Below are 13,416 nucleotides of genomic sequence, written 5' to 3'. Positions count from 1 at the left end.
TCACGCATTTGGAAAATATGGAAGAAACAATGACTACAAAGACAGCAGAGCTGGCTAGTTACTGCTACATTGTGATGACACTCCAAGGAGGGATAATGAAAAACTGAGAGCTATTCACAAGCAATTAAAATTAAACGTGAGGGTCGACATGGGGAAATTACAAAGAGACAGTGGAAGAGTAGATACAGCTGAGCAGCAAACAGAAACTGTAATTGTTAGATCTACAGAGCTCCAGAGATGTCTAAATGCTCAGCAAAGACAGGTCTGCTATGTTAAAATCAGAGACCTAGTTGTTAAGACCTGGGAACCTGAAATATGGATGAGGATGGTGCATACCCCTAAAGGTGCTGGTTCCTGAACTATCCCCTTGGACTCAGAGTTTGCAAAGGTTGTCCAGTTTCCTCTAGTAAAGGCTAGCACCTTCTTAGTGCTGAAAGATGTTGGAGAAATATTTCACCTGAAAGGCAAAAGGTATCTCCTCAAGAGCTATACTTACTTCTGACTGCTAGGCTGACAACTATGGTTAAATCTCAATATAATCTAGCTGGAGGCACTGCTAAACCTCATAAAGGAGGAAAGATATTATACACAAAAGGAACTGTGAGAAATAGCATAATGACCAGGGGCCAGAGAATCCCTGGAAATGGATTTTGAAGGTGCTTGATCAAGAGGGTTTGGAATATAAGATAGATAAGTAAGGATTCCTTTACTTAGAAGCTCTTTCCCAGTATACTGATGGGATTTAACACTCTGGCAAGAAGCCAGGATGTGGGACACAATCTGTGTGAAGGTAGCTCTTAAGGCATGGAGAAATTATGCCATTCTCCATGTAGAAACACTTTATGATGTTTCAGATGGATGAAAAAATAAAGAAGATGAGAAAAGGAAGTGGACATTAAGAAATAGATTATGTAGAGAAAGAAAAACCACCAAAGGATCTCAAGAGGACACACTATTCCCCAAGGCTGATGGAATGTAGTGAGACGAGCACCAGCACCACCAAGAAATTCCAGTACTGGGGGTGGGGGGGGGGACTGACAGCCAATAAGGATGTTGCTTAACATTTACAACCCCCAAAAATACAATAATGGAGAAGCAGAAGCCAGAGGGTGGTTGTTCCACTGAAAGGCATGATGCTCTGCTCTCATCTCTGACCTAAGCTAACCCTCCTATCCAGAACCCACTGATTGATGAAGTAGCCAAATTCCTAGCGAAATCCTAGCCACATCTCCAAAACCCTACAACACTGTGGCAATTATACAACTATGATGATCCTCCCAGATCTTTTCTCAAAGGGAGCTACAAACATTTACTTGAGTGACTCGATATTGGAGAAAGGGAAATACTCAGATATCTTGATTATTAGATACAGCGTCTAAGTTGACATTGATACGTCATCATTGATCCCTTGAGGTGGGGCTTACACAGGCCAGGTAATAAGTGAAGTCCTGGCTAAATTCCAATTCACTGTAGCACACTGAATCCATAGACCCACCCAGGAGTCATTTTCTTAGTCTCAGACTATATAATTGAAATTGGTATACCTGGGAATTGGATGAACCTCAACATTGGGTTTGTTGTTTCTGGAATGAGAGCTATTATGGTGGGAAAGGCCTAATGGATGTCTCCAAAAATATATACCCTCCATCCTCTCCCTATCCAACCTGAATGGTCACCATTAAAGACAGAAAGCAGTCTCAATTATGCTTCTGCTTAATTTGCCAGTCTTGCCCCTGCAGAATGATTTGGACTACCACAGGCTTAACCAAGTGATAGGCCCAGTGTAGCTGCCATGCCAGATGAAGTATCATTACTAGAGCAGATTAATAAGGCCTCAGACGCATGGTATGCAGACATTGATCTGGCAAATGTGTTGCTTTCAATTCGATTTAAGAGGAGGATCAGATAAGAGTTTTATTCACATTTGATAGACGATAATATTTACTTATGGTTTTTCCTCAGGGCTATGTTAATTTTCTTACCCCCTGGTTAAAAAAAAAAACAAAAAACCCTATTCAAATATAGTCTGAAGAGATCTGAAATCTGGACCGCTAGACATTACAGAGAATATTATATTAACCCACTGTATCAAATACATCAAACTTCTCAGTCAGAATGAACAAGTGGTGGCTAGGAGCTGGAAGCATTGGGAAAACACATGTGCACCTGAAGGTTGGAGATAAACCCTATAAAGATTCAGGGATTCACCATTATCATGATGTTTTTATGAGTCCAATGGTGAATAGCATGCCAAAGTTAAAGACAAAGTTCAAGACAAATCATTGCATCTTGATATCCCTACTATAAAGAAAGAATAGTACTTGGTAAGCCTCTTCAGATTCAGGAGATAACATATTCATTCCATGCCAAAGATTATTGTTCTAGCTCATTTCCTTGGTGACATGGAAAACTCCTAGAATTGAGTGTGATACAGAGCAGTAAAGGGCTCTGTAGTAGGTTTAAGCTATGATGCAAGCAGCCCTGTCATTTGGGTCATATGACCCAGCAGACCTGATGGGTGTCAATGGTCAGAACAACATGCAGTATGGAGCTTATGGAAAGTCTCAGCAGGGGAATCCCAACACAGGCCCCTAAGATTCTGCAGCAAAGCCATGGCATCAGTACCAGAGAGTTAAAAATGATCCTGACAGGTTTCTGGACCCTGGAACAAAACAGAATACTTGACTCTGAGGCTCCAAGTTACCATCCATCTGGAACTGCCCATCATGAGTTGTCTTCATATCTACGTCTATGTAGGGGTTCCAATCAAGAAAAGAAGAAGAAGAAAAAAAAACAATTAAATTTGTTTTATGGAGTCTGAGAAGGGTTACCAAGGATTCAGACCTCTCAGCAATTAAGGTTTGGGTCACAGATGCCAAAATGATAGTTGAGAAAGAAGAGCAATTAGAATGGATAGTGGAAGAGGAGGAAAATGATTATCAACTGTGCACTGAGATAAACTATAGCTATAAAGTCTATTAGTCCTACTAACCTCCCTCTTCTAAATTTCCTCACAAGAAGAGAGACCTAAAGGAAGTACGGTGTTGTTTCCCAAACCTCTGTAGACACAGATATGTGTGGCACAAGGGGTGCTCTTTGGCAGCCATGAACACGCACTTCTCAAATCTCTGTCTGTGGGGAGCATCATTGACTGACCCCATTACTGATACAAGGCCCTACTTCCAACAAGGTTCTCAGACGATGATTGAGTATGACATAAATACTGAGGCAGACACACTCCCGTGAAATGCACAACTCTTTCAAATGGCAACTTTGGCTCAAGAACCCCTAATCAGCCTTGCTAAATATATCTTAGAATTGTACTGCAGTCTAAGACTTATTCTATCCAAACTTCCTCCCCTGTTTCTTCCCCAGGGGTCAGCCCTATAACACATTCCATCTCAATCTCATCAGTCTCACTCCCCTTTATTACTCACAGATACTTTCCCCAATCAACCTCATACATGCCAAGATATGAATATTTTTAAATGTGGATAAGAGAAGGTACAGAGTCTCATGCCCCTTGGCCTTTGTCAAAGAGTTCAAACTGGCACAAATAAATATGTTGTATCGATCTACACTATTATCTTCTGTACTGCTATATGGTCCTCTTAGAAAATAAAAACAAGGAAAAACAAAAAGACAAACTCAGGGTTGCCAATACAACATCACAGAAATGATGTGTAGTTAAGTAGCATCGTCCCTGCTAGGTCATTTGCAATATGGTCGGCTACCGTCAATCCCTACTAAGTCTCCCTCTCTCCCTAACTATTCACACAAGAAACTTCTCTGGACCCTGTCATCATCTGAGTTTGTGACACTGGCCTAGTACTCTCAATAAACTAATGTGCAAAGGTATCTTCTGAGAATAAAAATATAGGACGGGTTGAAGGTTTAAAGTGACATAGAAGTGTGGCTACCATAGAGATAGGGATGGAGAAAGAAGACTGTAGGCTTTACAGGGACTTGGGGATTTGCAAAAAGCAAGGCTGTCAGAAGACCACAGAGTGCAAAGATTTACAGTTCATTAATGAAATACCTTGCTGCAGAATATGGGCTCTGAAAAGAAGCAGAATAAGTACAATGAAACAAAAGCAGATGGAGTCAAATCACTAAAAGCTGAAATAAGGACAAAGATTAGGTTCTGCGTGGGGTGATAAGTTCAGAGGTTGTATGTAGAAAAGGATATTCCCATTTCTATCCCTGGGAGAAAGTACATGGGATTAAATTTCTATTTTTCAGTTTGAATAAATAATTAATTCCAGATACTGAATTTCCTATAATGATTACCAAGTGTTCTCTCTAATAAAATAGACATTTTAAATGGCCTTAGTAGTCATTTGTTATGTAATATATGTAAATATTGTATTAGTTCGCTAGGGCTGCCATAACAAATACAACAGATCGGATGGCTAAAACGCCAGGAATTTATTTTCTCACAGTTCTGGAGGCTGGAAGTCTGAGACTGAGGCGTCAACAGGGGTTGATTTCATCTGGGGCCTCTCCCTTTGGCTTATAAATAGGTGTTTTCTCCCTTTGCTTGCCCATGTTCTTTCCTCTGTGTCCCAACTTCCTCTTTTTATAAGGACATTGGTTATATTAGATTAAGGCCTAACCACATAACCTCATTTTCCCTTAATTAGCTCTTTAAGAGATAATCTCCAAATTTAGTCACATTCTGAGATACTGAGTTTTAAGACTTCAACATATAAATTTGGGGGGGACACAATTTAGCCTATAATAGGTATCCACTGGTATCTCAGAGATTGTTTTTTTAATCACATATGAATGGATGATGCTGCAAATAACTTTGAATTACAAAAGAATATTTCTAAGTAGAAGCAAGGAGTTGTGTATGTATTAGCAATTAACATTATGTTTGATCATCACCATTCTACAAGATGTAAGAAAGGCTAGCCCATATGCAAGCCTACTAGAAGAAATACAACGTCCACGTCACATTTCCAGGGCATGCAGACATTTGAAGAGTCATTTGGCAAACTATCAAGTTCATTGCTACGTATATGCCCAAGAAAAATGAAAACAAATCCCCACACCAAAACTTGCACTTGAATGTTCCTGGAAGCTTTATTTGCAATAGTTAAAAAAGTAGAAACAACTCAAATTGTCCATCAACTGATGAATGGATAATAAAAGGTGATATATCCATACAATCAAATATAATTCTGCCCCCCCAAAAAATAATGAAGTACTGGTTTATGCTACAACATGAATGAACATTATGCTAAGTGAAAGAATTCAATCACAAAGGACCACATATCATATGATTCCGTTCGTATGAAATGTCTGGAATAAGCAAATCGGTAGAGACAGAAAGTAGATTAGTGCTTCCCTTAAGACATACAAGTTGAAAGAAGTATGAGAATTACCAATGAGTATGAAGTTTCCCTTTAGGTTAATGATAATGTTTTAAAATTCAATATTGGTGATGGTTGCACAACTCTGTGAATATACCCGAAACCACTGATTTGTTAATCTTTAAACACATGGATTCCATGGTATGTAAATAATAGTTATAAGAAGTTGTTAACTAAAAAAAAAAGGAAATTTGAGTTTGAGGAGTTAACACAAATGCTGAAAAAGAATTACAGCCCAAACATGAAAATGATCAAAATGTCCAAAAATATTGGAAAAGTCAAAAACTAATGTTATCCACATTTTATAATAATGTACTCCTGTCAAAAGCAGTATTTATAGATTGTTAATCATAACATAGCAGTGTTCTTGTTAGAATGGTAAGTAAAAGGAGAAAGACAAAATGTTATCAATGATAATTTTAATTTGTATTTAAACAACATAGCACAAATATCAATATGCCACAATATGATCCCCCTTATATGCAGAATTTAAGAAACAAATGAGCAAAGGAAAAAGAGAAAGAGAGAGAAACTAAGAAACAGACTCTTAACTATAGAGAACAAACTAATGGTTATCGGAGGGGAAGTGGATGGGGGCAATGGGGGAAATAGGGGTTTGGGACTTAAAGAGTACACTTATTATGATGAAAAAATAAAACAAGGCGTCCCTGAGTGGCTCAGTCGGTTAAGCCTCTGCCTTTGGCTCAGGTCATGATCCCTGGGTCCTGGGATTGAGCTCTGTGTTAGGCTCCCTGCTCAATGGGGAGCCTGCTTCTCCCTCTCCCCACTGCTTATGCTTTCTCTCGCTCTCTCGCTCTCAAATAAATAAATAAAATCTTTAAAAAAAAAAGAAAAAAGAAAACAAAATGATATAAAAGATTAATATGCCAGAATATTAATAGTTGCTGTCTATGTAGTAGTAGTAGTGGTGATTTTTATTTCAATTTTGTTTCATGTTTCCTAATTTCCCATAATATACAATTTTAATAAAGAATTTTTAAACAAAGGCATTTATTTACTTATAGATTGAGATCTGCCATCAATAAATGTTTGCTGAACTAATGACGATTACTCCTCAAACACATTTTAATAATATTTAATGATTGAGCTGGTAGATGTCTACTTTTTCATTCAATCATCACTATTTTGAGTTAATAGGGTTTCACATGAACATTGAGAATAATTGAGTATGCAAATATACTCATTGGTATACTGTATTGTATCTATAAATTCAATCTGAGCCAAATGAGATCAAAATATCAGTTATTTTATCACTAAAATAGTATTAAGGGAGAACAGTGAATGAAAAAAAATAAGGCTAGAGTCACAATTTAAATAAGGTTATTGATAAGAATAACCAATAAATCTTAGCTCTTATCCTTACTAATATTATTCTGATTACAGAATAATGTAGGTAATGAAATAAAATTTTTGAATCCTTTTATTCAGAATTTAGAAAATAACTTTCTTATATAGTTAGAACCTTGGATTACTGTGAAATCATCAGTTCTTTTTAGTATCTTAATATTTAATTTGTAAAGGAAGCAGCAACCAAAATGGGATCTCCCTGTCAACATTTGTTTTTCCCTTGAAGAAAAGAACAGATTCTATAACACAGTCTACTTTCTATGTTCACACTATGCCAGTCTAATTCTGATTTTGTTCACAAAGGTTTTAATGACTATTGACTAAGAAAATAGATGGTTTTTAAAAAACAGCTTATAGATTATTACTGTTGAAGCTGTTAATACTGGAAGTTGAATAGTCAAAAAGCTGGAAGAAACCCAGAGACATCATTATTCAGAAGAGTGAGTTTGTTTAACTCTTTAAAATACTCCAGAGCCAGAAAGTCATAACCCTTAAATAATCTACCCTAATATTTAATATACTCACAATCAAGTTCCATTTCTGGTTCTATCTGAGTTTTTTCCTATTTAATTTATATCTAGCTCCTCTCATTCAGTCCTCAGTAAAATTAAATAATAAATAAATAAAACAAGTAAACTTCTAAGCTAAAGCAATCAACTTTGTTTCTCAACATAGTCCCAGATGAATTCACTGACAGAATGTTTTACTCATAGCAAATGATGGGAGATAATATGCTATCCTTGGAAGAAGGATATCCTTGCATAATTGCTCTTGTGCACCATGCTAGGCATAAAGAACTGGGAATTGTTGCCAACTACTTCAGAGCTCCCTTTCTGGCCACCAATCTCTGGAAAGGGACACTTGATGCAATGCTAGAACTCATTCTAAGTGGAGTTAACATCAGTCAACACTTAGCCTGCATTGGTGACAAAAAAGAAAGTAACTACACTAATAATTCTGTTCGTGTTACACACCTTCGTATCCCCCAGGCAATCCTAGACAGCTCTACGAATTTTCTTAAAAGAGCTTTTCTTAAAGAGCTTTTGTGCCAGAGAGTTGTCGGTAGAAGATTTAGTGTAAGTAATATTACCTGAAGACTTTCCCAGACACTGGTCAAAAACTGTAAAGGGGGGATGGAGGGAGTTGCCGGCTTTTCTTGAAGGATTTAAGCCATAATACAGAAGTTACCCATACAGTAACATCACTGAGAACTTGAACTTACCATCAAAATTTATCTCTTAGACAATAATATGTGGTGATAACATGGATAAAACATCTATAATACTGTGATAAACAGCCCCTCATGTACCCACCAATGATCCCCACCACCGGGTATTGAGTCCCTTCTTTAATCCTTTCCCTGTGAGTGTGGGCTGAATCTAGTTGCTAGCTTCTAATAAATAGAATGTACCAAATGTGATGAGATATCCTTTCAGAGATTGGGTTATAAAAGGTCTGGCTTTCATTTTGTGTGTGCCATTTCTCATTGTACTGTTCACTAGTTCTAAGGGAAGCTAGCAATAATGCTGTGAGCTGCCCTGTGGAGAGGCCCACATGATAAGAAACTGAAGTCAGTGTTCAGTGAGGAACTGTGACCTTCTGTCAAAGAGCCCACAAGGAGCTCAATCCTGCCAACACCCATGTGAACTTGGAAGCAAATTCTCCTTAGTTGAGCCTCCTGAGGAGACCACAACAAGGTGTCCAGCCAACACCTTGATTGCAGCTTCATAAACTGACCCATAGAAACTATAAGATAATAAAAGTGTATTGCTTCAAGTTGCTAAATTTTGGTAATTTGTTATGCAACAATAAATAATACAAACATGGTGGGATAAATTATTATTTTTTCCTTTCTTCTTCCCCTTCTCCTTTTAGTAATGATCATCATCATTTCCCTTGCTCACCTCTCAGATGAGGCTGTACTATTAGTCTTCTGTCCCTAAGTTTAGCAGGGGCACTCCTATACTTGGTGACTATATTATCATCATTCCCCCAAACTCCAAATCCTGAAACTGTCTGTCAAATATTTTTCCCAATCATCATTGCAATAGGACAACAATTCTCATTAGGAAATTATCAGGGTTCTGATGTTGGTTACTTCACTACTGGTTATGCAATTCATGGTTTATGTCACTCTCAAGGGCAAAAACTCAAATGCAAATCCCAAATGCAGAATTGCATTTGGGCATTTTGAAGTAACGAACTCTCCCTTGTCTCCATCTTTTATCCCCAAACCCACTTTCTTCACTGTTAGAATGAAAATACCACCTACCTCAACGGATTATTTTGATGAATTAAACAGCATAAATACAAAAAAAGTTTTCTAACTATATTCCTGCAATGCACTAAGTGTTCAATAAATGTTAAGGTGGTGTTTTTTTTTTTAACGTTATTTTAATTTTTTTTCTTCCTAAAACTTCTTATTCCTAACCCACTGTGGGTGATTAATTCCATTTCTAGTCTTTCTACTTCAGCCAAGTCCTTGTTCTAAAAGTAGTAAGGAATTCATGGAAATAATTAGTTCTTTATTCTTCTCAAAGGATCTGCTTACTACATCCCAAGGGATCTGCTTACTTACACCTCAAAGGATCTGCTTACTACACATACTAATGATTGCTTCTAGATAAGAAAAAGGCCAAATGATAAAAAGGAATTAAAGATCTACTGTTTATAACTAGTCCAAAATCAATGAAATAACTTCCATTTTTCTCTATTAACTAGAAAATTGTCTACTTGATTAAAAACTAATGATCGATAATCTCAGAAACTGAATCATAGCTCTTTATTTTTTTTTAAAGGGTGTCAAAAAGAAAAATAGACTAACATTATTGGTTTTCTTAAAATAGGGGAAAGATACTTTTTCAAGGTTAAAAGCACTTTTTTAAGGTCATAATTAACAGTGTTAATGGGATCAACGTACCTGAGCTAAAGGAGACCTCAACATTATCATTTGACCTGTCAGCATATCCAGGACTGAGTTTCTGGGGATAAGCAGGTAGCAGTGTATTGTCTAAGAATCAGAGTACAGAGAAATCTGAAAAACATCCAGAAAACTGACTTATCTAAAAAATACATTCTTCACATCTCTTTAGTGGTGCTTTAGTTGTATTTATGGTATTGGGTTAAGATACTGTGCTTTGCTCAAACACACTTAGTAAGATAACTTGAAAATCTCTTAGCAGCTATTAATAATTTACTATGAATTAGTATAGCTAGGCCTTTTGAGAATAGGTTTCATCGTAACTCAGTTTTGATAAGGAAAAGAGTATAAGGATATATTAGAGTATCAAATATGAACATAGCTCCGCTGAAAAGAATCCCGAGCCGCTAAAAAAAATATAACAGCATATGTTGACTCAGGGGAGGGAAAAAGAAAGGTGCCCAACACAGAACGTATGTGCTTCACGTGAATTTATCTAAAGTTGGTGTTGACACATTTTACTTTCATGAGGAGTGCTAACGCCCGAGTGAGATGTTTTCATGCGACTTGGCTTCCGTGATTCTCTCAATGACAGAGAGAATAATATAAATCCCAAATAAGTTGACCAAAGTCTTAATCTTAGCAGGTAATCATTGTGCATCTTCTGGGCTTTTGGTTTCCAGTAACCTCTAGGGAGTTCAGATGCCGAGAAAGCTGTCTGTTTATGTTTTGAGTTTAGAAATTATCCAAAAATAATTTGTGAGATATATACAATAATTTGTTTAACCTATAGTTCCTTATCTATGTATGATATTTGTCTCTGAGGATTGTTGAAGTTTTTGTTTTCTTGTGGTAGTTACTACTTTGCCTCTTGAAAGATATACCGGACTTGACTATCTACAAATACATACAAACTGCTCACATGATTTGAAAATACAGTCTTGAAGCAAGTTTGAAATGACAACACAAAGTAGTATTGGTTCACTGTCACAAGAACAAGAAGAAATGAACCAGTCCTAAAAATTCATTTTGTAGCCAAGGGAATGCTTTTCATAAAATTGAAAAAATGTCCCAAAGCAACAGTATTATATTTCTTAAGCTATTGCTTTTACTGACATACAAAGAATTCCTTCTATAATTCTTCTGTGGCCTTGTTTGGTGACAAAATGGTTACTAAAAAAAATTTTGTGAATAGCTGTCTTCTAAGCCTCTAGGGAAAAGAAGAGACTCTCACTTGAGTATCACCTGCTTCAATTCTTAAATGCGTTTAAGGTCACATAATTCAATGATTTAGCATATGAATCAAAATAAAATATGATCTTCCACAAGCACAAATTTGCACCAGTGCAATGTAGTTTATCCAGTAATGCCAACAATGTTCAAATAAAATTTTGTTTCAGTTTTTACAGGTATAAGATGGCATAGTGTAAAGAACTGGAAGTAGGATACTTAATTACCATACAACCTCTTGATCTCTCTGGGTTCCAGTTTCCTTATCTGCAACATGAGGGAATGCTACTACATGGTATCAAATGTTTCTTCTAGTTCTAACATTCAACAATATATGTAAATGTTGTGGAAATATTAAGGAGAGATTATTTCATGTAAATAGGTGATATTCAAATGTGTAAATGTGGCAAAGGTATTTTTTCATATATTCTCCTTTGCTTTATTTTATTAACAGACTTCATTTTTTAGAACAGTTTTAGATTCACAGATAAATTGAGCAGAAAACTCCCATGTGCTTTTCCCTCTCATACACATGCACATACACATACACATCCCCCACTGCCAACAGCTCATACCAGAGTGGTACATTTGTCACAACTGATGAACCTAAATTGGCATATCCATAGTTTATATTAGGACCTATAGTTCAGATTAGGGATTACTCTTGGTGTTGTACATTCTATGTTTTTTTTTTTTTTTTTAAGATTTTTATTTATTTATTTGACAGAGAGAGACAGCGAGCGAGCAAACACAAACAGGGGGAGTGGGAGAAGGATAAGCAGGCTTCCACTGAGCAGGGAGCCCGATGCGGGGCTCCATCCCAGGACCCTGGGATCATGACCTGAGCCAAAGGCAGACGCTTAATGATTGAGCCACCCAGGTGCCCCTCCATGGGTTTGAATAGAAGTTATAAGGACAAGTTCTTTCAGTGTTTTTATTGTCTTGATAGCCAGATCACTATGTGATGGTGTAAAAAGGCATTAAAATATTCCCCATAGTAAATGCCAAGCAATGACATCCAAATAATAGTCTTTTGATGTTCTCTTAAAAAACAGAACTAACAAACAAAAAACCCTACAAATCATCCATACATGCATTACCTCAGAAACTATTCCTTGTTTATCTTTTTTTCTCTACAGCAACTTAGCTGTGATATTCTACACCTGGTAGATCATAATCAACATTTGTTAATATTGAGTTGGATGACTCAAATTTGAACAAAAAAGATAAAAGATGAAAAAAAGAATATAAGCTTGAAATTTGCGGATAAATTATCATTCTCTGAAAGATCTTGTATGTGCCACTCCACACTGCAAAGTCTCTTTACAATAAATGTGACTACTTTCCAAAAAAAAAAAAAAAACATAATAATAATAACTCTTCTCTGAATAGAATCTCCTCTCTCTTCAAGCAATATCCTATTATGTGATTATTATAAAAAAGTATAAATATCCTCAAGGCAGGGGAGGGGCAGACTGGATAGAGCATTACTTATTGAAGATCACATTACTAACTGGGGCAATGGGCTTTGTTTTGAAGGTATTTCTCCTAACTAAAACATATCCTTTAAAGCATCAAATTCAATATTCATTCATCAGGAGGAATATCACCCAGCGGGCAAGGATTTTCAAAGCTTATTTTTTTTCCAGTGGAATGGGACTTTTCCAGTGAAGTGATAAAAATGCTTTGAACATTTTAAATCTAGCCACAGGGTCTTCTTTTTCCTGTGGATACTATCCAGAATTGCCTCATCTGGTGAAAGAAATCCTTTCACTGCAGAAAACTTTAATTCATTAGGACCAAAACCCAGCAGGACTGAGATCGGTTAATCCTCATGAAATGCACAGGTTGAACAATGTATTTATCCCTGTAAAACTGTGGTAATAAAATACTATGACATAAATTACGATGGTTATACTCAAGAAAAGATTCTCCTTCACACCATCTCCTTATTGTAATGGGAGAGTTTTGTTTGGTTTGTCATTGCTGTTTAGAATAAGGGGCTTCTGTGCCCTTCCATTCTGTCATCTTTATCTTTGATTGATCCTAAAGTAGGGATTCACAGAGGTGAATGTCCATTAGTGAGAAAAGAGGAAATAGAATATCTGCAAAGAGAACTAATAGTGGAAGAACTTATGATCAGGTAAAACATAACGGCCGTGGTGAAAAAGAAAAAAAAAAAAGTTGGTGCACCCAAAATTGGTTTCTCTACCTCGCTCAGGAGCAATCTAGACGTTTTCCTTCCTTCTTCCCTGAAGCGACTTCACTCAATAAAGCCACAGAGCTTATATATTGTCTATAATGGTATCACAAATCAAGTGGCTGACACTTATTCTGATCCTAATACATTTTCATAAAACACAATTAGTAAAGAATCAGACTGTAAAATAGACGGAAGCACGAAAGGTATGGGCAGAAGTGGCTGGCGGCTCTCATTATCACCACTGCCATCATCATCGTTAGCATTTTACTTGTTCCTTATCTACGCACTGTCTCCTGGCCTCCTACGTTTATATATAT

General features: G+C 36.6%; 1 protein-coding gene across 1 annotated transcript in view; it reads right to left on the bottom strand.

Annotated features, from left to right (window-relative positions):
• The window catches only part of LRP1B (LDL receptor related protein 1B), a 1,719,891-nt gene that overhangs the window by 463,596 nt on the left and 1,242,879 nt on the right, over window positions 1-13,416 (bottom strand). Inside the window, exon 28 of the mRNA XM_081815486.1 lies at window positions 9,667-9,756. Coding sequence (XP_081671612.1) covers window positions 9,667-9,756 — 90 coding nt within the window. The remainder of the gene's footprint in view (window positions 1-9,666; window positions 9,757-13,416) is intronic.

The sequence above is a fragment of the Leptonychotes weddellii genome, chromosome 3, assembly GCF_054177405.1.
Source record: "Leptonychotes weddellii isolate Sample4059 chromosome 3, ASM5417740v2, whole genome shotgun sequence".
NCBI lineage: Eukaryota > Metazoa > Chordata > Mammalia > Carnivora > Phocidae > Leptonychotes > Leptonychotes weddellii.
The sequence above is the reverse complement of the archived record's forward strand: the minus strand, read 5'-3'. Positions and strand labels throughout refer to the sequence as shown.